At 36.6% G+C, this 24,379-nt stretch overlaps 1 protein-coding gene across 1 annotated transcript in view; it reads right to left on the reverse strand.

Moving 5' to 3' along the window:
• The window catches only part of LOC142142140 (uncharacterized), a 59,338-nt gene that overhangs the window by 19,324 nt on the left and 15,635 nt on the right, over positions 1 to 24,379 (reverse strand). The window contains exons 3-5 of the mRNA XM_075200352.1: positions 23,275 to 23,388; positions 1,548 to 1,640; positions 1,219 to 1,311 (exon numbers count right to left, since the gene is read on the reverse strand). Coding sequence (XP_075056453.1) covers positions 1,219 to 1,311; positions 1,548 to 1,640; positions 23,275 to 23,388 — 300 coding nt within the window. The remainder of the gene's footprint in view (positions 1 to 1,218; positions 1,312 to 1,547; positions 1,641 to 23,274; positions 23,389 to 24,379) is intronic.

Below are 24,379 nucleotides of genomic sequence, written 5' to 3' on the forward strand. Positions count from 1 at the left end.
GCTGTAACAGTGAAAAGAGGATTAGTAAGCAGTATTAAAAAAAATAATTAATATTGTAATTTTGCTATATGTCAGCTACAATCTTAGTTGAGTTCGTATTTATTATGCACTAATTCTTAGATCAACTGCATTAATTGAATAAAAAGACTCCTGCTGCTGTGCTTCCTTTTACTTGAAGGAAACCCAGCTTGTGTACTTGAGTTAGTTGAAATAACTGCTCTGTAACTATGACTTACCTGTGGAGTTCTGTGTTGTGGTTAATGTGGTTGTGCTTATAGGAGACTGGTTTGCGGTCGTTGAAGTAACTGGTTGGCTAAGTGGTGCCGTCGCTGCAACAGTGAAAAGATGATTAGTAAGCAGTATTAAAAAAAAAAAATTATATTGTAATTTCACTAAATCTCAGCTATAATCTTAGTTGAGTTTGTATTTATTATGCACTGATTCTTAGACCAACTGCATTAATTGATTAAAAAGATTCCTGCTGCTGTGCTTCTTTGTACTTTAAGAACATCCAGCTTGTGTACTTGAGTTATTTGAAATTACTGTTATGCAACCATGACTTACCTGTGGAGATCTGTGTTGTGGTTAATGTGGTTGTACTTATAGGAGACTGGTTTGCGGGCGTTGAAGTAACTGGTTGGCTAAGTGGTGCCGTCGCTGCAACAGTGAAATGATGATTAGTAAGCAGTATTAAAATAAAAATTAATATTGTAATTTTGCTATATCTCAGCTACAATCTTAGTTTAGATTTGATTTATTTTGCACTATTTTTAAGACCAACTGGTTCAATTCATTAAAATTACTCCTGCTGCTGTGATTCCTTTTACTATAAAGAAAATCAGCTTGTGTACTTCAGTTAGTTAAAAAAACTGCTATGTAACCATGACTTACGTGTGGAGATCAGTGTTGTGGTCAATGTGTCTGTGTTTGTTGGAGACTGGTTTGCGGGAGTTGAAGTAACTGGTTGGCTAAGTGGTGCTGTCGCTGTAATTTTGAAAAGATGATTAGTAAGCAGAAGAAAAAATATTTTCAATATTGTAATTTTGCTATATCTCAGCTACAATCTTAGTTTAGTTTTTATTTATTATGTACTGATTCTTAGACCAACTGCTTCAATTGATTAAAAAGACTCCTGCTTCTGTGCTTTCTTTTACTTTAAGGAAACCCAGCTTATGTACATCAGATAGTTGAAATAACTGCTATGTAACCATGACTTACCTGTGGAGATCAGTGTTGTGGTTAATGTGGTTGTGCTTATTGGAGACTGGATTGCTGTAGTTGAAGTAACTGGTTGGCTAAGTGGTGCCGTCGCTGAAACAGTGAAAAAATGATTAGTAAGCAGAAGAATTTTTTTTTTCAAAATTTGTAATTTTACAATATCTCAGCTACAATCTTATTTGACTTCTTATTTATTATGCACTGATTCTTAGACCAACTGCTTCAACTAAATTAAAATGACTCCTGCTGCAGAGCTTCCTTTCATTTTAAAGAAATCCAACTTGTATGCTTCAGTTAGTTGTAATAATGGGTATGTGACTGTGACTTACCTGTGGAGCTCTGAGTTGTGTATAATGTGGTTGTGTTTATTGGAGACTGGTTTGCAGGGTTTGCAGTAATAGGTTGGATAGGCGGTTCCGTTACTGTATCAGTGAGAAAATGATTAGTAAGCAGTAGAAAAAGTATTTTTTAATCTTGCAATTTTGTAATTTGTCTAATACAATCGTAGTTTAGTTCTTATTTATAATGCAATGATTGTTAGACCAGCTGCTTCAATTAATTAAAACGAGTCCTGCTACTGTGCATCCTTTTATTTCAGCTAGTTGAAATAACTGTTATGTAAATGTAGCTTACCTAAGGAGCTCTGAGTTGTGTTTATTGGAAACTGGATTGTAGAAAGTGGTTGGCTAAGTGGTGGAGTTGCTGTAACAGTGAAAATATGATTACTAAGCAGAAAAAAACATATTTTTAAATATTGTAATCTTGCTATATCTCAACTACAATTTTAGTTTAGTTCATATTTATTATGCACTGATTCTTAGACCAACTGCTTCAATTGATTAAAAGGACTCCTGCTGCTTTGCTTCCTTTTACTGTAGGGAATTCCAGCTTGTATACTTCAGTTAGTTGAAATTACTGTTATGCAACCATGACTTACCTGTGGAGATCTGTGTTGTGGTTAATGTGGTTGTGCTTATAGGAGACTGGTTTGCGGGCGTTGAAGTAACTGGTTGGCTAAGTGGTGCCGTTGCTGTAACAGTGAAAAGAGGATTAGTAAGCAGTATTAAAAAAAATAATTAATATTGTAATTTTGCTATATGTCAGCTACAATCTTAGTTGAGTTCGTATTTATTATGCACTAATTCTTAGATCAACTGCATTAATTGAATAAAAAGACTCCTGCTGCTGTGCTTCCTTTTACTTGAAGGAAACCCAGCTTGTGTACTTGAGTTAGTTGAAATAACTGCTCTGTAACTATGACTTACCTGTGGAGATCTGTGTTGTGGTTAATGTGGTTGTGCTTATAGGAGACTGGTTTGCAGGACTTGAAGTAACTGGTTGGCTAAGTGGTGCCGTCGCTGTAACAGTGAAAAGATGATTAGTAAGCAGAAGAATTTTTTTTTTAATATTGTAATTTTGCAACATATCAGTTACAATGTTAGTTTAGTTCTTATTTATTATGCACTGATTCTTAGACCAACTGCTTCAACTACATTAATATGACTCCTGCTGCATGGATTCCTTTTATATTAAAGAATCCCAGCTTGTGTTCTTCAGTTAGTTGTAATAACTGCTGTGCAACTGTGACTTACCTTTGGAGCTCTGAGTGTATAATGTAGTTGTGTTTATTGGAGACTGGTTTGCAGGGTTTGCTGTAACTGGCTGAATAAGCGGCTCCGTAACTATAACAGTGAAAGGATGATTAGTAAGTTGCAGCAGTAATATATTTTAATATTGTCATTTTGCTACATCTCATGTATAATCTTAGTGTACTTCTTATTTAATATGTAGAACCTGAAAACGATCCTGCCATTTAGCCAACAGTTTGTATAATTCAATGAAAGAGTTACAAAAGCTCAAAAAATTCAACTGCAGATTAATGTTTAATTACCCAAGGCATCCACCAATAGTTAGCCTTGTCTATATAGTCTTCTGCATTTTTGTATCTGACTGTACCTTCACATTTACTGCGAGCTGCCGTAAGCGTTTTGGTAATATTAATGTTAAAATTAGTTAAAATAGAGTAACAATAATCTGGATCCTTAAATCTACATACCTAATACAGAAAAATATAAAGCATATGCATTTACACTACATACATAGATATGACTTCCCATAGGATTGTAATAAAGACCTGTATGACCCTTTGAAATAATCACAATTTCAACACATTCTAATAGCTCAAAATTGCCTGCTACCTGGCTTGATAGAGGGGATGCTCACAAATACCATTTCCTTAAGGTGGCTATAAATGAAGTAATAAATAACTTACACATAATTTATATATGAACAGCAACAAAATCATTTGATAATCACCATATACTTATTCAAATTAATAAAAAAATAACATATCACTTGTCAATAAACAGAATTAATGTTATGTGGAAAAAATTATCCATTGTAAGCCACCATATTACCATGAAACGACATGCGCATATGGTAATTCCCCATTGTAAGTCTGTGCCATCTTTGCAAAAGATACATGGCAACCTCTTGACATTGTGCCAAAATTAAAGTTGCTTGAGACAGCCACTATTATGCATGCGAGAGAATCACATATATGGAGATGAAAAATCTTTTATTATGATATTAGTTTATTTAAAGCATGGACCACCAGCAGCTCAAAATCAGAGAAGATTGTCTTAGGCTCTACTGCTTTGCAGTTCTAATAGGTTTGGTAACAAAACTCACACAACTGCACCATCAGAGTAGATATTATATTTAGTGAAGTTAAGATATCCTGAAACTCAAGAAGGCGTAGCCTGTCTCTCTCATTTAGCAACTCATCTATTCCATATGTATCTTTTTTTTTTTTTGCTTGACATGCCTTTATCATCATCATTATCATCATCATCAACATTTATTTATAAAGCGCTACTAATTCCGCAGCGCTGTACAGAGAACTCACTCACATCAGTCCCTGCCCCATTGGGGCTTACAGTCTACATTCCCTAACACACACACACACACACACACACACAGACAGACAGACTAAGGTCAATTTTATAGCAGCCAATTAACCTACCAGTATGTTTTTTTTGGAGTGTGGGAGGAAACCGGAGCACCCAGAGGAAACCCACGCAAACACGGGGAGAACATACAAACTCCTCACAGATAAGGCCATTGTCGGGAATTGAACTCATGACCCCAGTGCTGTAAGGCAGAAGAACTAACCACTACGCCACCTGCTGTTGGCACTCTTTTTATTTTACTGTCTGTCTTTTCTGTTTATCTGTCTTATGCTTAGATACAGCTGTACAAAAATAATAAAACAAAGCATGTCTCCTGAGTATCTGACAAGCAGTCTGTGACCCCTTACAAAGGAAGGAATTTCCCTTTTCACTGTGCACATTCGCCATTATGGTTTTATAGTTTTGCGTTGCTGTAAAAACCAAGCTACTTAAACATCTCAAACTGTCCATTGTATATCAAGGTTGTATGCACTGTTGTAAAGTTGTCTCCAATTGTCAATAAAGCAAGACCGTTAACTCCAGGCAGACAGTTTTACTGTTCTTTTGTTCTGTATGAAGTTTTTAAATATCATAAGTGCTATAAATCATAATAATTTCTAGTGGAAGTATCATATTCTGTGATGGTTTTGATGAGTATAAATGTATTTGTTCTGGAACAAAGGGCACCTGAAAACCACTGAGATTTTAGCAGATGATTACTTAGCATAAAATGGGGTTGCATGAAATAAAAACAAAACTACCTGTTATAAATATATTTGTTTCCTTTTATTTTCACTTTTATACTTTTTAAAGTGCTTGTGTACATGGTGCTGTTATTATGGCCGTGATGACACATCTTTGAGATAATTTACTAATCTCTTTGGATTCCCAGTATTACAATGGATTAGGCTTCCCCTAAATATCTTTTTTACATTTGTAATTTAGTTCATGTCAACTCATATTTAGACTTATTTACAAATATGCAAAAAAGGTCACCGAAAATGCTGTTTTGCTCTATATTACTACATTTGTAGCATCATTCACAAGCCATTATGAACTCCAGTTATTGCAGGTATCCTAATGGGTTTGTAGGTTGGACTGCTGTTTCTGCTATTTCAGATAAAAAAATACTACCCTTATTACACTCCTTGAAAATCCTGTCGTTCATTTTAAATAAAAATGGTGTTGAACTGTACTAATTATTTTGCATTGTTCTATTTTCCTTGCAATCCAAAGCTTTGGTAAAATATAAATTCCAACTTATAGAGAACAGTAAGTGAGAAATCAAAGATAATATGTTTACTTGTAGATGTGTTCAATACAGGGGTGGGGTACGTGTTCCCGAACATGACAACGATGACAACGACATCAAAAAGGATATTTCTATAAATATGAAATAGTTGAAATAGAGACATACCATAATTTATATGCCCGGTATGCCCTACACTTGTTATAGCTGAGAGGTATAAATTGCGACTGGATAAAAGGGCAGGACTCTAGCTCCTCATTTCCACTGGTCACAGTCAGATAGCCGGTTTTAAGGTGGCAATGCCACGACTAGCCGCTTGTATAATGGATATATTATACGTTGTCAGCCTTGTGATGTTTGGGAAATCGAATACCCCCAATGTACTCAATTGTATTGTTATAGGTGATAAAGTTGCAGTTGGTGTAGATGTTGTAACTTTAACACTAGTACTTGGTATAACAGACATGACTGGGACATATGGTGTTGTTGTGCTTGTTGAGGTTATTGCTGTGTAAATGGAGTGTTTGTTGATACCGATGCCAGTATATGTGTTGAATAACCTATTACTGATCAATTTGTACACTTGTACTTAAAGATTAATCTGTACTAGTTGATGATGTTGTTTTGAAGTTAGCAGTTGTGAGTAATGCAGTTGTACACGGATTGGCAGTGGTGTCTAGTGAAACTGTTCTTGATGATTCTGTGAATAATAGGCATGTACTAGTTTTATTTATTAGGATAGCTGAGCGATGCTATTGTTGTGATTTCTGTAGATGTACCTGATTGTACAATTCTGAAGATTCCAAATGATGTCACTGATTCCAGGGGATACTTGTATCAACCAGCGGTTTTTGAAAATCGCTGTTATTCGGTGACTTTGCAGGGCAAATTTAAAATGGATTTCAAGGCAATCCATAGAACACACTATCTCTTTAGGGAGATACCTCCCTTTTATACAATCACCATCTTTCTATAGAAGGGAGGTATATCCCTAAAAAGATAGTGTGTTTCTATGAATTTAAACATACTGATATATCAACTAGCGTATAAAATCCTGCATGAATTATGAGACAGCTGAAGTGTATCCAGCAATATATTTACAGTCAGGTCCATAAATATTGGGACATCGACACAATTCTCATATTTTGGTCTCTATACACCACCACAATGGATTTGAAATTAAACTAACAAGACACGCTTTAACGGCAGACTTTCAGCTTTAATTTGAAGGTATTTACATCCAAATTAGGTGAAAGGTGTAGGGATTACAGCGGTTTCTATATGTGCCTCCCACTTTTTAAAGGACCAAAAGTAATGGGACAATCGACTCCAAAGCTATTTCATGGACATGTGTGGGCTATTCCCTCATTATTTCATTATCAATTAGGCAGGTAAAAGGTCTGAAGTTGATTATAGCTGTGACATTTGCATTTGGAATCTGTTGCTGTCGACTCTCAATATGAGATCCAAAGAGCTGTCATTATCAGTGAAGCAAGCCATCATTAGGCTGAAAAATCAAAACAAACCCATCAGAGAGATAGCAAAAACATTATGTGTGGCCAAATCAACTGATTGGAACATTCTTAAAAAGAAAGAATGCACCGGAGAGCTCAGCAACACCAAAAGACCCGGAAGACCCGGAAAACAACTGTGGTGGATGACAGAAGAATTTTTTCCCTGGTGAAGAAAAACCCCTTCACAACTGTTGGCCAAATCAAGAACACTCTCCAGGAGGAAGGTGTATATGTGTCAAAGTCAACAATCAAGAGAAGACTTAACAAGAGTGAATATAGAGGGTTCACCACAAGATGTAAACCATTTGTGAGCCACAAAAACAGGAAGATCAGATTAGAGTTTGGCAAACAACATCTAAAAATCCATTACAGTTCCGGAACAACATCCTATGGACAGATGAGACAAAGATCAACTTGTATCAGAGTGATGGGAAGAGAAGAGTATGGAGAAGGAAAGGAACTGCTCATGATCCAAAACATACCACCTCATCAGTGAAGCATGGTGGTGGTAGTGTCATGGCGTGGGCATGTATGGCTGCCAATGGAACTGGTTCCCTTGTATTTATTGTTCATGTGACTGCTGACAAAAGCAGCAGGATGAATTCCGAAGTGTTTCGGGCAATATTATCTGCTCATATTCAGTCAAATGCTTCAGAACTCATTGGACGGCGCTTCACAGTGCAGATGGACAATGACCCGAAGCGTTTTTTGAGGCTAACAAGTGGAATGTTATGCAATGGCCAAGTCAATCACCTGACCTAAATCCGATTGAGCATGCATTTCACTTGATGAAGACAAAACTGAAGGGAAAATGCCCCAAGAACAAGCAGGAACTGAAGACATTTGCAGTAGAGTCCTGGCAGAGCATCACCAGAGATGAAACCCAGCGTCTGGTGATGTCTATGCGTTCCAGACTTCAGGCTGTAATTGACTGCAAAGGATTTGCAACAAAGTATTAAAAAGTGATAGTTTGATGTAGGATTGTTTAAATTGTCCCATTACTTATGGTCCCTTAAAAAGTGGGAGGCACATATAGAAGCCGTTGAAAGTCTGCAGTTAAAGCACATCTTGTTAGTTTCATTTCAAATCCATTGTGGTGGTGTATAGAGCCCAAAATATGAAAATTGTGTCGATGTCCTAATATTTATGGACCTGACTGTATATATATACCCGCACATATATTTATTTTTTTATATATTTTGCTGCTGTTATCAACATCACTTTAATAACAATTAATAAAAGTTATATATGAAAATAATGAAATGTATCCAGCACCACTATATATATATATATATATATATATATATATATATATAATTAAGTGGGGGAAATTAATTTATTATTCATTTACGGGGACAAATTTTTTTTTTTATTATATTAAGCAGGTAAAATTGTTGTAATAGTTTAATATGGCAGAAATATGAGTACATAACTATACTAAGAGAAAAATACTATTTGATTGCTAATAGGAGCAATAATTATTTATGCTGGGGCAACTATTGATGGGGAAAACTTTATACTGCACACATGTGGCACCACAAGTGCCCGCATGCACTTGCGCCCAAGTATCCACATCCAAAGTATATGTTGTATGCATATGGGCTTACCTGTCGAAAACATTGATGTAAATGTTGTTCCTGATGTTGTTGGTGTGTCTGTTGTTACTGGAGTTGTGGATCGAATTGTGACTTCTGCTGCTGTAAGTTCTGAAGAAGTTGTTAAAGATGTTGTTGGTAAAACGGTTGTAGTTACAGTTGTTACAGCTGTAGTTATTGTTTCTGTTGTAGCTGGAGTTGTTGATAGAGTTGTTACCTCTGTTGTTGTAGATTCAGAGGCAGTTGTTGTTAGTGGGATTGTTGTTAGCGATGTAGTTGTTTGTGGTGTTGTTGCAATACTTTCAGTTGTTATTGGTAAAACTGTTGTAGTTACAGTTGTTTTCGGTGTAGTTGTTGATGTATCTGATGTTACTGGAATTGTTGTTAGAGTTGCCATTTCTGTTGTTGTAGATTCAGAAGCAGTTGTTGCTAAAGGACTTGTTGTTAAAGATGTAGTTGTTTCTGTTGTTGCTGTTGCAATAGTTTTGGGTGTTGTTGGTAAAACTGTTGTAGTTACAGTTGTTATTGGCATAGTTGTTGATGTATCTGTTGTTATTGGAGTTGTTGTTAGAGTTGTCACTTCTGTTGTTGTAGATTCATAGGCAGATGTTGTTAATGGTCTTGTTGTTAGAGATGTAGTTGTTTCTGTTGTTGTTGCAATAGTTAAAGATGTTGTTGGTAAAACTGTTGTAGTTACAGTTGTTACAGGTGTAGTTGTTGTATCTGTTGTTACTGGACTTGTTGTTAAAGTTGTCACCTCTGTTGTTGTTGAATCAGAGGCAGTTGTTGTTAGTGGGCTTGTTGTTTGAGATGTAGCTGTCTGTGTTGTTGTTGCAAGAGCTGATGATGTTGTTGGTAAAACTGTTGTAGTTACACTTGTTACAGGTGTAGTTATTGTATCTGTTGTTACTGGACTTGTTGATAGAGTTGTCACTTTTGTTGTTGTTGTAGATTCATAGGCAGTTGTTGTTAATGGGCTTGTTGTTAGAGATGTAGTTGTTTCTGTTGTTGTTGGAAAAGATTCTGTTGTTGTCTGTAAAACGAATGTAGTTACAGTAGTTATTGGTTTAGTTGTTAATGTATCTGTTGTTATTGGAGTTGTTGTTAGAGTTGTCCCTTCTGTTGTCGTAGATTCAGAGGCAGTTGTTGTTACTGGACTTGTTGATAGAGTTGTCACTTCTGTTGTTGGAGATTCAGAAGCAGTTGTTGTTACTGGGTTTGTTGTTAGAGATGTAGTTGTTTCTATTGTTGTTGCAATAGTTGAAGATGTTGTTGGTAAAACTGTTGTAGTTACACTTGTTACAGGTGTAGTTATTGTGTCTGTTGTTACTGGACTTGTTGATAGAGTTGTCACCTCTGTTGTTGTAGATTCAGAAGCAGTTGTTGTTAATGGGCTTGTTGTTAGAGATGTAGTTGTTTCTGTTGTTGTTTGAAAAGATTCTGTTGTTGTTGGTAAAACTGATGTAGTTACAGTTGTTATTGGTTTAGTTGTTAATGTATCTGTTGTTATTAGAGTTGTTGTTAGAGTTGTCACTTCTGTTGTTGTAAATTCAGAAGCAGTTGTTAATGGGCTTGTTGTTAGAGATCTAGTTGTTTCTGTTGTTGTTGGAATAGTTTGTGTTGTTGTCGGTAAAACTGTTGTAGTTACAGTTGTTATTGGTGTAGTTGTTGATGTATCTGCTGTTATTGGAGTTGTTGTTAGAGTTGTCACCTCTGTTGTTGTTGATTCAGAGGCAGTCGTTGTTAGTGGGCTTGTTGTTTGAGATGCAGCTGCCTGTATTGTTGTTGCAAGAGTTGATGATGTTGTTGGTAAAACTGTTGTAGTTACACTTGTTGCAGGTGTAGTTATTGTATCTGTTGTTACTGGACTTGTTGATAGAGTTGTCACCTCTGTTGTCGTAGATTCAGAAGCAGTTGTTGTTAATGGGCTTGTTGTTGGAGATATAGTTGTTTCTGTTGTTGAAGGAATAGTTTCTGTTGTTGTTGGTAAAACTGTTGTAGTTACAGTTGTTATTGGTGTATTTGTTGATGTATCTGTTGTTATTGGAGTTGTTGTTAGAGTTGTCACCTCTGTTGTTGTTGATTCAGAGGCAGTCGTTGTTAGTGGGATTGTTGTTTGAGATGTAGCTGCCTGTGTTGTTGTTGCAAGAGTTGATAATGTTGTTGGTAAAACTGTTGTAGTTACACTTGTTACAGGTGTAGTTATTGTATCTGTTGTTACTGGACTTGTTGATAGAGTTGCCACCTCTGTTGTTGTAGATTTAGAAGCAGTTGTTGTTAATGGGCTTATTGTTAGAGATGTAGTTGTTTCTGTTGTTGTTGGAAAAGATTCTGTTGTTGTCGGTAAAACTGATGTAGTTACAGTTGTTATTGGTTTAGTTGTTAATGTATCTGTTGTTACTGGACTTGTTGATAGAGTTGTCACTTCTGTTGTTGTTGCTTCAGAAGCAGTTGTTGTTAATGGGCTTGTTGTTAGAGATCTAGTTGTTTCTGTTGTTGTTGGAATAATTTCTTTTGTTGTCGGTAAAACTGTTGTAGTTACAGTTGTTATTGGTGTAGTTGTTGATGTATCTGTTGTTATTGGAGTTGTTGTTAGAGTTTTCACCTCTGTTGTTGTTGAATCAGAGGCAGTCGTTGTTAGTGGGCTTGTTGTTTGAGATGTAGCTGCCTGTGTTGTTGTTGCAAGAGTTGATAATGTTGTTGGTAAAACTGTTGTAGTTACACTTGTTACAGGTGTAGTTATTGTGTCTGTTGTTACTGGACTTGTTGATAGAGTTGTCACCTCTGTTGTTGTAGATTCAGAAGCAGTTGTTGTTAATGGGCTTGTTGTTAGAGATGTAGTTGTTTCTGTTGTTGTTTGAAAAGATTCTGTTGTTGTTGGTAAAACTGATGTAGTTACAGTTGTTAATGGTTTAGTTGTTAATGTATCTGTTGTTATTGGAGTTGTTGTTAGAGTTGTCCCTTCTGTTGTTGTAGATTCAGAGGCAGTTGTTGTTACTGGATTTGTTGATAGAGTTGTCGCTTCTGTTGTCAAAGATTCAGAGGCAGTTGTTGTTACTGGGTTTCTTGTTAGAGATGTAGTTGTTTCTATTGTTGTTGCAATAGTTGAAGATGTTGTTGGTAAAACTGTTGTAGTTACACTTGTTACAGGTGTAGTTATTGTGTCTGTTGTTACTGGACTTGTTGATAGAGTTGTCACCTCTGTTGTTGTAGATTCAGAAGCAGTTGTTGTTAATGGGCTTGTTGTTAGAGATGTAGTTGTTTCTGTTGTTGTTGGAAAAGATTCTGTTGTTGTTGGTAAAACTAGTGTAGTTACAGTTGTTATTGGTTTAGTTGTTAATGTATCTGTTGTTATTAGAGTTGTTGTTAGAGTTGTCACTTCTGTTGTAGATTCAGAGGCAGTTGTTGTTACTGAACTTGTTGATAGAGTTGTCACTTCTGTTGTTGTAAATTCAGAAGCAGTTGTTAATGGGCTTGTTGTTAGAGATCTAGTTGTTTCTGTTGTTGTTGGAATAGTTTCTGTTGTTGTCGGTAAAACTGTTGTAGTTACAGTTGTTATTGGTGTAGTTGTTGATGTATCTGTTGTTATTGGAGTTGTTGTTAAAGTTGTCACCTCTGTTGTTGTTGATTCAGAGGCAGTCGTTGTTAGTGGACTTGTTGTTTGAGATGTAGCTGCCTGTATTGTTGTTGCAAGAGTTGATGATGTTGTTGGTAAAACTGTTGTAGTTACAGTTGCTACAGGTGTAGTTGTTGTATTTGTTGTTACTGGAGTTGTTGTTAGAGTTGTCACTTCTGTTGTTGTAGATTCAGAGGCAGTTGTTGTTACTGGACTTGTTAATAGAGTTGTCACTTCTGTTGTTGTAGATTCAGAAGCAGTTGTTGTTAATGGGCTTGTTGTTAGAGATCTAGTTGTTTCTGTTGTTGTTGGAATAATTTCTTTTGTTGTCGGTAAAACTGTTGTAGTTACAGTTGTTATTGGTGTAGTTGTTGATGTATCTGTTGTTATTGGAGTTGTTGTTAGAGTTTTCACCTCTGTTGTTGTTGAATCAGAGGCAGTCGTTGTTAGTGGGCTTGTTGTTTGAGATGTAGCTGCCTGTGTTGTTGTTGCAAGAGTTGATAATGTTGTTGGTAAAACTGTTGTAGTTACACTTGTTACAGGTGTAGTTATTGTGTCTGTTGTTACTGGACTTGTTGATAGAGTTGTCACCTCTGTTGTTGTAGATTCAGAAGCAGTTGTTGTTAATGGGCTTGTTGTTAGAGATGTAGTTGTTTCTGTTGTTGTTTGAAAAGATTCTGTTGTTGTTGGTAAAACTGATGTAGTTACAGTTGTTAATGGTTTAGTTGTTAATGTATCTGTTGTTATTGGAGTTGTTGTTAGAGTTGTCCCTTCTGTTGTTGTAGATTCAGAGGCAGTTGTTGTTACTGGATTTGTTGATAGAGTTGTCACTTCTGTTGTCAAAGATTCAGAGGCAGTTGTTGTTACTGGGTTTCTTGTTAGAGATGTAGTTGTTTCTATTGTTGTTGCAATAGTTGAAGATGTTGTTGGTAAAACTGTTGTAGTTACACTTGTTACAGGTGTAGTTATTGTGTCTGTTGTTACTGGACTTGTTGATAGAGTTGTCACCTCTGTTGTTGTAGATTCAGAAGCAGTTGTTGTTAATGGACTTGTTGTTAGAGATGTAGTTGTTTCTGTTGTTGTTGGAAAAGATTCTGTTGTTGTTGGTAAAACTGATGTAGCTACAGTTGTTAATGGTTTAGTTGTTAATGTATCTGTTGTTATTGGAGTTGTTGTTAGAGTTGTCCCTTCTGTTGTTGTAGATTCAGAGGCAGTTGTTGTTACTGGATTTGTAGATAGAGTTGTCACTTCTGTTGTCAAAGATTCAGAGGCAGTTGTTGTTACTGGGTTTGTTGTTAGAGATGTAGTTGTTTCTATTGTTGTTGCAATAGTTGAAGATGTTGTTGGTAAAACTGTTGTAGTTACACTTGTTACAGGTGTAGTTATTGTGTCTGTTGTTACTGGACTTGTTGATAGAGTTGTCACCTCTGTTGTAGATTCAGAAGCAGTTGTTGTTAATGGGCTTTTTGTTAGAGATGTAGTTGTTTCTGTTGTTGTTGGAAAAGATTCTGTTGTTGTTGGTAAAACTGATGTAGTTACAGTTGTTATTGGTTTAGTTGTTAATGTATCTGTTGTTATTAGAGTTGTTGTTAGAGTTGTCACTTCTGTTGTAGATTCAGAGGCCGTTGTTGTTACTGGACTTGTTGATAGAGTTGTCACTTCTGTTGTTGTAAATTCAGAAGCAGTTGTTAATAGGCTTGTTGTTAGAGATCTAGTTGTTTCTGTTGTTGTTGGAATAGTTTCTGTTGTTGTCGGTAAAACTGTTGTAGTTACAGTTGTTATTGGTGTAGTTGTTGATGTATCTGTTGTTATTGGAGTTGTTGTTAGAGTTGTCACCTCTGTTGTTGTTGATTCAGAGGCAGTCGTTGTTAGTGGGCTTGTTGTTTGAGATGTAGCTGCCTGTGTTGTTGTTGCAAGAGTTGATAATGTTGTTGGTAAAACTGTTGTAGTTACACTTGTTACAGGTGTAGTTATTGTGTCTGTTGTTACTGGACTTGTTGATAGAGTTGTCACCTCTGTTGTTGTAGATTCAGAAGCAGTTGTTGTTAATGGGCTTGTTGTTAGAGATGTAGTTGTTTCTGTTGTTGTTTGAAAAGATTCTGTTGTTGTTGGTAAAACTGATGTAGTTACAGTTGTTAATGGTTTAGTTGTTAATGTATCTGTTGTTATTGGAGTTGTTGTTAGAGTTGTCCCTTCTGTTGTTGTAGATTCAGAGGCAGTTGTTGTTACTGGATTTGTTGATAGAGTTGTCGCTTCTGTTGTCAAAGATTCAGAGGCAGTTGTTGTTACTGGGTTTCTTGTTAGAGATGTAGTTGTTTCTATTGTTGTTGCAATAGTTGAAGATGTTGTTGGTAAAACTGTTGTAGTTACACTTGTTACAGGTGTAGTTATTGTGTCTGTTGTTACTGGACTTGTTGATAGAGTTGTCACCTCTGTTGTTGTAGATTCAGAAGCAGTTGTTGTTAATGGGCTTGTTGTTAGAGATGTAGTTGTTTCTGTTGTTGTTGGAAAAGATTCTGTTGTTGTTGGTAAAACTAGTGTAGTTACAGTTGTTATTGGTTTAGTTGTTAATGTATCTGTTGTTATTAGAGTTGTTGTTAGAGTTGTCACTTCTGTTGTAGATTCAGAGGCAGTTGTTGTTACTGAACTTGTTGATAGAGTTGTCACTTCTGTTGTTGTAAATTCAGAAGCAGTTGTTAATGGGCTTGTTGTTAGAGATCTAGTTGTTTCTGTTGTTGTTGGAATAGTTTCTGTTGTTGTCGGTAAAACTGTTGTAGTTACAGTTGTTATTGGTGTAGTTGTTGATGTATCTGTTGTTATTGGAGTTGTTGTTAAAGTTGTCACCTCTGTTGTTGTTGATTCAGAGGCAGTCGTTGTTAGTGGGCTTGTTGTTTGAGATGTAGCTGCCTGTGTTGTTGTTGCAAGAGTTGATAATGTTGTTGGTAAAACTGTTGTAGTTACACTTGTTACAGGTGTAGTTATTGTGTCTGTTGTTACTGGACTTGTTGATAGAGTTGTCACCTCTGTTGTTGTAGATTCAGAAGCAGTTGTTGTTAATGGGCTTGTTGTTAGAGATGTAGTTGTTTCTGTTGTTGTTTGAAAAGATTCTGTTGTTGTTGGTAAAACTGATGTAGTTACAGTTGTTAATGGTTTAGTTGTTAATGTATCTGTTGTTATTGGAGTTGTTGTTAGAGTTGTCCCTTCTGTTGTTGTAGATTCAGAGGCAGTTGTTGTTACTGGATTTGTTGATAGAGTTGTCACTTCTGTTGTCAAAGATTCAGAGGCAGTTGTTGTTACTGGGTTTCTTGTTAGAGATGTAGTTGTTTCTATTGTTGTTGCAAGAGTTGATGATGTTGTTGGTAAAACTGTTGTAGTTACAGTTGCTACAGGTGTAGTTGTTGTATTTGTTGTTACTGGAGTTGTTGTTAGAGTTGTCACTTCTGTTGTTGTAGATTCAGAGGCAGTTGTTGTTACTGGACTTGTTAATAGAGTTGTCACTTCTGTTGTTGTAGATTCAGAAGCAGTTGTTGTTAATGGGCTTGTTGTTAGAGATCTAGTTGTTTCTGTTGTTGTTGGAATAATTTCTTTTGTTGTCGGTAAAACTGATGTAGTTACAGTTGTTAATGGTTTAGTTGTTAATGTATCTGTTGTTATTGGAGTTGTTGTTAGAGTTGTCCCTTCTGTTGTTGTAGATTCAGAGGCAGTTGTTGTTACTGGATTTGTTGATAGAGTTGTCACTTCTGTTGTCAAAGATTCAGAGGCAGTTGTTGTTACTGGGTTTCTTGTTAGAGATGTAGCTGCCTGTATTGTTGTTGCAAGAGTTGATGATGTTGTTGGTAAAACTGTTGTAGTTACAGTTGCTACAGGTGTAGTTGTTGTATTTGTTGTTACTGGAGTTGTTGTTAGAGTTGTCACTTCTGTTGTTGTAGATTCAGAGGCAGTTGTTGTTACTGGACTTGTTAATAGAGTTGTCACTTCTGTTGTTGTAGATTCAGAAGCAGTTGTTGTTAATGGGCTTGTTGTTAGAGATCTAGTTGTTTCTGTTGTTGTTGGAATAATTTCTTTTGTTGTCGGTAAAACTGTTGTAGTTACAGTTGTTATTGGTGTAGTTGTTGATGTATCTGTTGTTATTGGAGTTGTTGTTAGAGTTTTCACCTCTGTTGTTGTTGAATCAGAGGCAGTCGTTGTTAGTGGGCTTGTTGTTTGAGATGTAGCTGCCTGTGTTGTTGTTGCAAGAGTTGATAATGTTGTTGGTAAAACTGTTGTAGTTACACTTGTTACAGGTGTAGTTATTGTGTCTGTTGTTACTGGACTTGTTGATAGAGTTGTCACCTCTGTTGTTGTAGATTCAGAAGCAGTTGTTGTTAATGGGCTTGTTGTTAGAGATGTAGTTGTTTCTGTTGTTGTTTGAAAAGATTCTGTTGTTGTTGGTAAAACTGATGTAGTTACAGTTGTTAATGGTTTAGTTGTTAATGTATCTGTTGTTATTGGAGTTGTTGTTAGAGTTGTCCCTTCTGTTGTTGTAGATTCAGAGGCAGTTGTTGTTACTGGATTTGTTGATAGAGTTGTCACTTCTGTTGTCAAAGATTCAGAGGCAGTTGTTGTTACTGGGTTTCTTGTTAGAGATGTAGTTGTTTCTATTGTTGTTGCAATAGTTGAAGATGTTGTTGGTAAAACTGTTGTAGTTACACTTGTTACAGGTGTAGTTATTGTGTCTGTTGTTACTGGACTTGTTGATAGAGTTGTCACCTCTGTTGTTGTAGATTCAGAAGCAGTTGTTGTTAATGGACTTGTTGTTAGAGATGTAGTTGTTTCTGTTGTTGTTGGAAAAGATTCTGTTGTTGTTGGTAAAACTGATGTAGCTACAGTTGTTAATGGTTTAGTTGTTAATGTATCTGTTGTTATTGGAGTTGTTGTTAGAGTTGTCCCTTCTGTTGTTGTAGATTCAGAGGCAGTTGTTGTTACTGGATTTGTAGATAGAGTTGTCACTTCTGTTGTCAAAGATTCAGAGGCAGTTGTTGTTACTGGGTTTGTTGTTAGAGATGTAGTTGTTTCTATTGTTGTTGCAATAGTTGAAGATGTTGTTGGTAAAACTGTTGTAGTTACACTTGTTACAGGTGTAGTTATTGTGTCTGTTGTTACTGGACTTGTTGATAGAGTTGTCACCTCTGTTGTAGATTCAGAAGCAGTTGTTGTTAATGGGCTTTTTGTTAGAGATGTAGTTGTTTCTGTTGTTGTTGGAAAAGATTCTGTTGTTGTTGGTAAAACTGATGTAGTTACAGTTGTTATTGGTTTAGTTGTTAATGTATCTGTTGTTATTAGAGTTGTTGTTAGAGTTGTCACTTCTGTTGTAGATTCAGAGGCCGTTGTTGTTACTGGACTTGTTGATAGAGTTGTCACTTCTGTTGTTGTAAATTCAGAAGCAGTTGTTAATGGGCTTGTTGTTAGAGATCTAGTTGTTTCTGTTGTTGTTGGAATAGTTTCTGTTGTTGTCGGTAAAACTGTTGTAGTTACAGTTGTTATTGGTGTAGTTGTTGATGTATCTGTTGTTATTGGAGTTGTTGTTAGAGTTGTCACCTCTGTTGTTGTTGATTCAGAGGCAGTCGTTGTTAGTGGACTTGTTGTTTGAGATGTAGCTGCCTGTATTGTTGTTGCAAGAGTTGATGATGTTGTTGTTGGTAAAACTGTTGTAGTTACAGTTGTTACAGGTGTAGTTATTGTGTCTGTTGTTACTGGACTTGTTGATAGAGTTGTCACCTCTGTTGTTGTAGATTCAGAAGCAGTTGTTGTTAATGGGCTTGTTGTTAGAGATGTAGTTGTTTCTGTTGTTGTTGGAAAAGATTCTGTTGTTGTCGGTAAAACTGATGTAGTTACAGTTGTTAATGGTTTAGTTGTTAATGTATCTGTTGTTATTGGAGTTGTTGTTAGAGTTGTCACTTCTTTTGTTGTAGATTCAGAGGCAGTTGTTGTTACTGGATTTGTTGATAGAGTTGTCACTTCTGTTGTCAAAGATTCAGAGGCAGTTGTTGTTACTGGGTTTGTTGTTAGAGATGTAGTTGTTTCTGTTGTTGTTGCAATAGTTGAAGATGTTGTTGGTAAAACTGTTGTAGTTACAGTTGTTACAGGTGTAGTTGTTGTATATGTTGTTACTGGAGTTGTTGTTAGAGTTGTCACCTCTGTTGTTGTAGATTCAGAAGCAGTTGTTGTTAGTGGGCTTATTGTTAGAGATGTAGTTGTTTCTGTTGTTGTTGGAAAAGATTCTGTTGTTGTCGGTAAAACTGATGTAGTAACAGTTGTCATTGGTTTAGTTGTTAATGTATCTGTTGTTATTGGAGTTGTTGTTAGAGTTGTCACTTCTTTTGTCGTAGATTCAGAGGCAGTTGTTGGTACTGGGTTTGTTGTTAGAGATGTAGTTGTTTCTGTTGTTGTTGCAATAGTTGAAGATGTTGTTGGTAAAACTGTTGTAGTTACAGTTGTTAGAGGTGTAGTTGTTGTTGTATCTGTTGTTACTGAAGTTGTTGTTAGAGTTGTCACCTCTGTTGTTGTTGATTCAGAGGCAGTCGTTGTTAGTGTGTTTGTTGTTTGAGATGCAGCTGCCTGTGTTGTTGTTGCAAGAGTTAATGATGTAGTTGGTAAAACTGTTGTAGTTACACTTGTTGCAGGTGTAAATGTTGTATCTGTTGTTACTGGACTCGCTGATAGAGTTGTCACCTCTGTGGTTGTAGATTCCGAAGCAGTTGTTAATGGGCTTGTTGTTAGAGATGTAGTTGTTTCTGTTGTTGTTGGAATAGTTTCTGTTGTTGTCGGTAATACTGTTGTATTTACAATTGTTATTGGTGTAGTTGTTGATGTATATGTTGTTATTGGAGTTGTTGTTAGAGTTGTCACTTCTGTTGTTGTAGATTCAGAGGCAGTTGTTGTTATTGGGTTTGTTGTTAGAGATGTAGTTGTTTCTGTTGTTGTTGCAATAGTTGAAGATGTTGTTGGTAAAACTGTTGTAGTTACAGTTGTTACAGGTGTAGGTGTTGTTGTTTCTGTTGTTACTGGACTTGTTGGTACAGTTGTCACCTCTGTGGTTGTAGATTCAGGAGCAGTTATTGTTAATGGGCTCGTTGTTAGAGATATAGTTGTTTCTGTTGTTGTTGCAATAGATTCTGATGTTGGTAAAACTGTTGTCGTTATAGTTGTTACAGGTGTAGTTGTTGTATCTGTTGTTATTGGAGTTGTTGTTTGAGTTATCACTTCTGTTGTAGATACAGAGATACTCGTTGTTAGTGGGCTTGTTGTTTGAGATGCAGTTATTTCTGCTTTTGTTGCAATAGATGATGATGTCGTTGGTACAACTGTTGTAGTTACAGTTGTTATTGGTGTTGTTGTTGATGTATCTGTTGTTATTGGAGTTGTTGTTGTTGGAGTTGTCACTTCTGTTGTCTTAGATTCAGAGGCAGTTGTTGTTACTGGGTTTGTTGTTAGAGATGTAGTTGTTTCTGTTGTTGTTGCAAGAGTTGATGATGTTGTTGGTAAAACTGTTGTAGTTACACTTGTTACAAGTGCAGTTATTGTATCTGTTGTTACTGGACTTGTTGATTGAGTTGTCACCTCTGTGGTTGTAGATTCAGAAGCAGTTGTTGTTAATGGGCTTGATGTTAGAGATGTAGTTGTTTCTGTTGTTGTTGGAATAGTTTCTGTTGTTGTCGGTAAAACTGTTGTAGTTACAGTTGTTATTGGTGTAGTTGTTAATGTATCTGTTGTTATTGGAGTTGTTGTTAGAGTTGTCACTTCTACTGTCGTAGATTCAGAGGCAGTTGTTGTTACTGGGTTTGTTGTTAGAGATGTAGTTGTTTCTGTTGTTCCTGCAATAGTTGAAGATGTTGTTGGTAAAACTGTTGTAGTTACAGTTGTTACAGGTGTAGTTGTTGTATCTAATGTTACTGTAGTTGTTGTTAGAGATGTGCCTTCTGTGGTTGTAGATTCAGAAGCAAGTGTTGTTAATGGGCTTGTTGTTAGAGATGTAGTTGTTTCTGTTGTTGTTGGTAAAACTGTTATAGTTGTTACAGGTGTAGTTGTTGTATCTGTTGTTATTGAAGTTATTGATAGATTTGTCACCTCTGTTGTTGTTGATTCAGAGGCAGTCATTTTTAGTGGGCTTGTTGTTTGAGATGTAGCTGCCTGTGTTGTTGTTGCAAAAGTTGATGATGTTGTTGGTAAAACTGTTGTAGTTACAGTTGCTACATGTGTAGTTGTTGTATCTGTTGTTACTGGAGTTGTTGTTAGAGTTGTCACCTCTGTTGTTGAAGATTCAAAGGCAGTCGATGTTAGTGGGCTTGTTGTTTGTGAAGTTGTCATTTCTGTTGTCGCAATAGTTGATAATGTTGTTGGTAAAACTGTTGTAATTACAGTTGTTATTGGTGCAGTTGTTGATGTATCTATATATAAAAAAAATGTGATTCATCAGACCAGACCACCGTCTTTTATGACCCCATGGTTCAGATCTGGCGCTCACAAGCCCAATTATATCCACTTTCCAAGGCAGACAGGGGTGAGCATGGGCAATGTGACAGATCTTTTGCTACTCAACCCTTTAGCACAGTAAACTGTGATGAATTGTGTGTTCTGTACCTTTTTTTATCCTAGCCAGAATTAACTTTTCAGTAATTTATGTTACAGTAGGTCTTTTGTGAGATTGGGGCAGACAGGCTAGCCTTTACCCCTCCCCATACACGTTAATGAGCCTTGGGAGCCTATGACCCTATCGCCGTTCACTGGTTATCCTTTCTAGGAACACTTTTGATAGTTACTAACCATTGCATATTGGGAACACCCCACAAAGACCTACCATTTTGGATATGTTCTGACTCAGTCATCTAGCCATCAAAATTTGGCCCTTGTCAAAGATGCTTCCACCACATCAATTTCAAAAACTGACTGTTCACTTGCTGCCTAATATATTCCAACCCTCGACTGGTGGCATTGTAAGGAAAAAATTAATGTTATTCACTTCACTTGTCAATGGTTTTAATGTTGTGGCTGATCGGTGTATATCATACTTGCTGACTTTTTCTGTTACACCTTCGAGAGATGTTTGAAGGCAGGTGAAGTGCGACTGTGGTTTGTTATGAATCAGATTATTTTAAACTCCACCCATGCGATTCTGTGAAGACATGGGAGCGGGGCAAAATTACGCTATTTGCCGTGAATTGTGTCATTAAGCAGCCCACTCCTCTGACATGCTCTCCCAGGAGTCCAGGAGACCTACCTGGAGAGTCAGCAAGTATGATATGTGTATACATTTGTTTTTTTTATGGATAAGATGTTTTTCCTGTGATTTACAGCACTGTGTCTAAAATCAAACAAAACGAATTTCAAAATGACAATTGTGTTTCCCAACACTACCCCCAGATGTTTCTTTAATAAATTGTTTAACCAAGTTACTTATAGTGACTGTAGGAAGAAACAATTGGTGAATGATCATGTCTGCATCGAGGATGTTACTACCATTGTATTAGGTATAGCTGCTCATCCAAGGTCAAACAGCTGAGTCAGCCTATCAGGGTCACCTGTGTAGCTGCTATCCTTGCTACTCCAGGCTTTGCTCCCTGTTGCTATGTCAACAGCTAGTAAGGAACTTAATGAGCTCCCTGCTGTGTGACAGCTGAAGCATAGTTTCCAACATTGGTAGGTTAAGTCCAGGGAGGTCCGGGGGTCAGGTGGGTGTGTGGGTCGAGGCTTGAAGAATTGCGCAGTTAGACCCGCCCCCAAAACTGTCATCATCTTTTTTATCCAATAAAACAAGGGGTCGGGGACACAATGATGCGTCCGTGACACCAATAAGCCCCGCCTCCTCTATTTACTTTCCACAGCCGCCCGGGAATCGGGAGAATTGCCCTCTCTCCCGGGAGCCCCAGGAGACTGACCCAGATTTCGGGAGTCTCCCGGATATTCCGGGAGAGTTGGCAAGTATGAGCTGAAGCCCAATAATGCTGTGCATGTAACGTGCCACTCTGGGGCTCCTAAAATATAGTAATCCAGAGGAGACAGGAAATCTGGTGTCTCCTTCCCCTCTGAGCAGGAAGTGAAGTTCAGAGTTGTGGAACGGATTGCAAGGTGAGAGAGGGAAATGCAGGGTGTTCTAGAAACCTTGAGGGCCCCTTCAAACTTTTGCAAAGGGGCTCCCACAGTTCTAGTTACATCCCTGGTCTGTGTTTATGAACAAATACCCAAGCAACAGCAATTATAAACTTTCAATTTCTAGATTTTGAACCTACTGGATTTGTAATGTGAGTGAAGTATGCACAGTGATTAAATGTAAAAGCAGCATCTGAAAGTTATACTTAAAATCACATATGGTCTACCTCATTATTTAATTAATTAAAACTTTATTTTCTTCCAGTATATTGCTCATTTAATCCTATTTTTGTTTTATATAACTAATGTCAATAAGGAACATTGCACTATTTCACTTTCCCTCTGAAATGCACATAGACGGTGCAAAAAACATCCTATTAACAGTAAGGACTCGTTACTAAGAACTACCATGCAGTGATGTAAAACTGGCTTTAACAGCTCTGTCTGGCTATGTCAACTTCTTATTTTGAGCAAATAACTACAATCATTGCCATCTTGCAGTTTCAGTCCCTGTCCTATGCCAAAAACAAAAAGAACAAAAATAGGAGCTTGATATCAGAAGCCAGGAAGAAAACAGCTTTTCTGCAGCACAAACACAGTTTTTATCACTAGAAATGACCCCTCCTATTTCTGTTTCATACGAAATGATACATAATTCAAATAAACATATTTCTGTATCGTCATCCAACTCAATGTAAAAATCATGGCCTGGCCGGGCTGGTCCCATAATGGGGCTGGGTCACTGGTCAAACTGCATTTTTTCCTTTGAAATGTTCTTAATAGGTGGCTGAGCCGAGACTCGCCCACTGGGCTAAAATCTGTCAGCCAGCCCCTGGTCATAAATCCTGAAGATACTTTAATGTGGAATATAACATATACCTGTATAGCAGAAGAGTTACAGAAGGTAGACCAGACTTCGTTACGCTGGATTTCTTTATATAAAAACAAGCTATGTACATTTAATGTTCACTTTAGTCTATAGTAAAACAAATCATCACAATCTTACCCTGTGTAGTTAACAATGCTGTTGTTCCAGTGGTAGTGGGTGAAGCAGCTGTTATCTTGCTTGTTGTTGATGCATCCAGAATCAATTTAGTGGTTGTCAATGCTGGTGTATTTGCTGATCATATAGTAGCAGAAAAAATAGTAGTCAGATTAGTTTGCAAATAAAATTCATCTATCTATAACAAGAAATTGAATAGCATTTCTATTTCAGCCTTAACAATATAAACTGTTTTTCTAATTATTCTACTTGCTGACTTCACCCTTTAAAAACTACGTATGTGATCACAAATTTTATTTATCTGTATCTAAACATCTGTTTTCATTTGGTCGTTTTCACTTATTTATCTGTAATTTGGTGATCTTTTTAAAAATAATTTTATAAAAAATTGTATATTATGTTATGCTACTATTCCCTGTCAAATTCTAATCTGTTTCAGGTGCTTTTTAAACAGTAGACAGGTCTCAAATTAAGTACTTTCACTTAAAAACCCGAGAGCACCCAGTTATAAGGGCATATTTATTAGGAAAATGCTATTGCCCGATTCACCGTAAGAGATTGTTGCTATAAAGTAAGCTTTGAATGTGATTTTAAACAGTATCTGTAGTAAAAACAGCACCCATCATAACTGGTACAGTGATGTATTTTGCGTATACAAGGAAATATCAAAACAGTTAATAAATGTAAAAATAGTGGACATGTTGATTACTCACGGAATAGCATTTGCTAATGAATAGATGCATATATGACATCTGCAAGCTTAAATTTACATCACCGTATATTAACCAGCTAATTAAATTCTCGCAATTTAAATTTTTTTAGAATTTGAATAAGATTATGAATTCCGTGACTGTAAACGGCGATATATAGAGAATATAGGGGCGCCCCTTAATTTCCTTAATTAAAGATGCAACTGTTGCAGTGGAAAGGTGCACATTATACACCCTACACAGCTCTTAAATCCACAGCTTCAATACATCTCTGTTGAAAATCTATGCATAGTTTTATTCCTACAAGACAGAGAACTACTACGTGACCTGGCTCTTGACCTTAGGTAACATGGTGATCTCCAGTTTGCTGTACAAGAGGGACATGGATTTAGATTAAC

This window comes from Mixophyes fleayi, chromosome 1 (assembly GCF_038048845.1).
Source record: "Mixophyes fleayi isolate aMixFle1 chromosome 1, aMixFle1.hap1, whole genome shotgun sequence".
NCBI lineage: Eukaryota > Metazoa > Chordata > Amphibia > Anura > Limnodynastidae > Mixophyes > Mixophyes fleayi.